The sequence below is a fragment of the Cyprinodon variegatus genome, unplaced genomic scaffold, assembly GCF_000732505.1.
Source record: "Cyprinodon variegatus isolate N-32 unplaced genomic scaffold, C_variegatus-1.0 Scaffold1587, whole genome shotgun sequence".
NCBI lineage: Eukaryota > Metazoa > Chordata > Actinopteri > Cyprinodontiformes > Cyprinodontidae > Cyprinodon > Cyprinodon variegatus.
The window spans coordinates 95,898-96,760 of NW_015152040.1; the positions used below are offsets into that span (position 1 = coordinate 95,898).

General features: G+C 53.8%; 1 protein-coding gene across 1 annotated transcript in view; it reads right to left on the reverse strand.

The window, feature by feature from the left end:
- The window catches only part of pex3 (peroxisomal biogenesis factor 3), an 8,079-nt gene that overhangs the window by 3,193 nt on the left and 4,023 nt on the right, over nt 1-863 (reverse strand). Inside the window, exons 2-4 of the mRNA XM_015403878.1 lie at nt 317-448; nt 168-249; nt 35-89 (exon numbers count right to left, since the gene is read on the reverse strand). Coding sequence (XP_015259364.1) covers nt 35-89; nt 168-249; nt 317-448 — 269 coding nt within the window. The remainder of the gene's footprint in view (nt 1-34; nt 90-167; nt 250-316; nt 449-863) is intronic.

An 863-nucleotide genomic window follows, 5' to 3' on the forward strand; every position in this document is an offset into this window, starting at 1 on the left:
CAGCGTCCCAGCGCTGGTGTCCCAGCAGCAGGACAGGAAACTTACTGATGATCTTCAGGTCCTCCCAGATCTCCAGCTTGTTGGCCGGTCTGTAAAGAAGGAGGAGAAATTGAGTCTGCAGGAGGTTCCACCATAAACCAGCAGCAGACCTTCCTGACGCTCCTCACTTTGTCTTCAGCAGAGCGGTCAGACTCTCCGAGTGGAGCTGGTTGATGATGGCGTCTCTGAGCGCAGGAAGCATGGACAGCACTGCAGGACAGAAAGGCAGTCAGGCAGGTTCCTCCCCGCTTCAGGAAGCCCTTCCTCCTCTCCTTACCGGTCATGTTGCACGTTCTCTGGTTGCTCTCAAAGTGGAACTGCCTCCTGGCCTGAGCGATGTACTCGCTCGCCTCCCGCTCCTGCACCTCCTGGATCTTCTTCTGAGCATATTTGCCCAGGAAGTAAACTCCTGGTAGGAGAGCAGCAGCAGAGCAAAGCTTAGAGGAACATTTGGAGCTAAATCAACAAAAACACCTTTTCTCTCCAGCAGAAGGAATCCGTGATAAAAACAACAAACTAAGCAGATCTACGTCGACCACAGGGAGACGCAGATAGAAATCTTCATCTAGATGCTCCAGGCTGTTAGCAACATAATGGATGTGCATCTGTGGTAAAGACAGGTGGGACAGAGGGTTCATTAACACCAGGTGGACAGAAAACCTCAGGACGTCTCAGAGGGCCTTCAGCCGGCCACTGAGGAACACCACAAAGGCAGGAGGAACGCCACAAAGGCAGGAGGAACGCCACAAAGGCAGGAGGAACGCCACAAAGGCAGGAGGAACGCCACAAAGGCAGGAGGAACGCTCCAAAGGCAGGAGGAACGC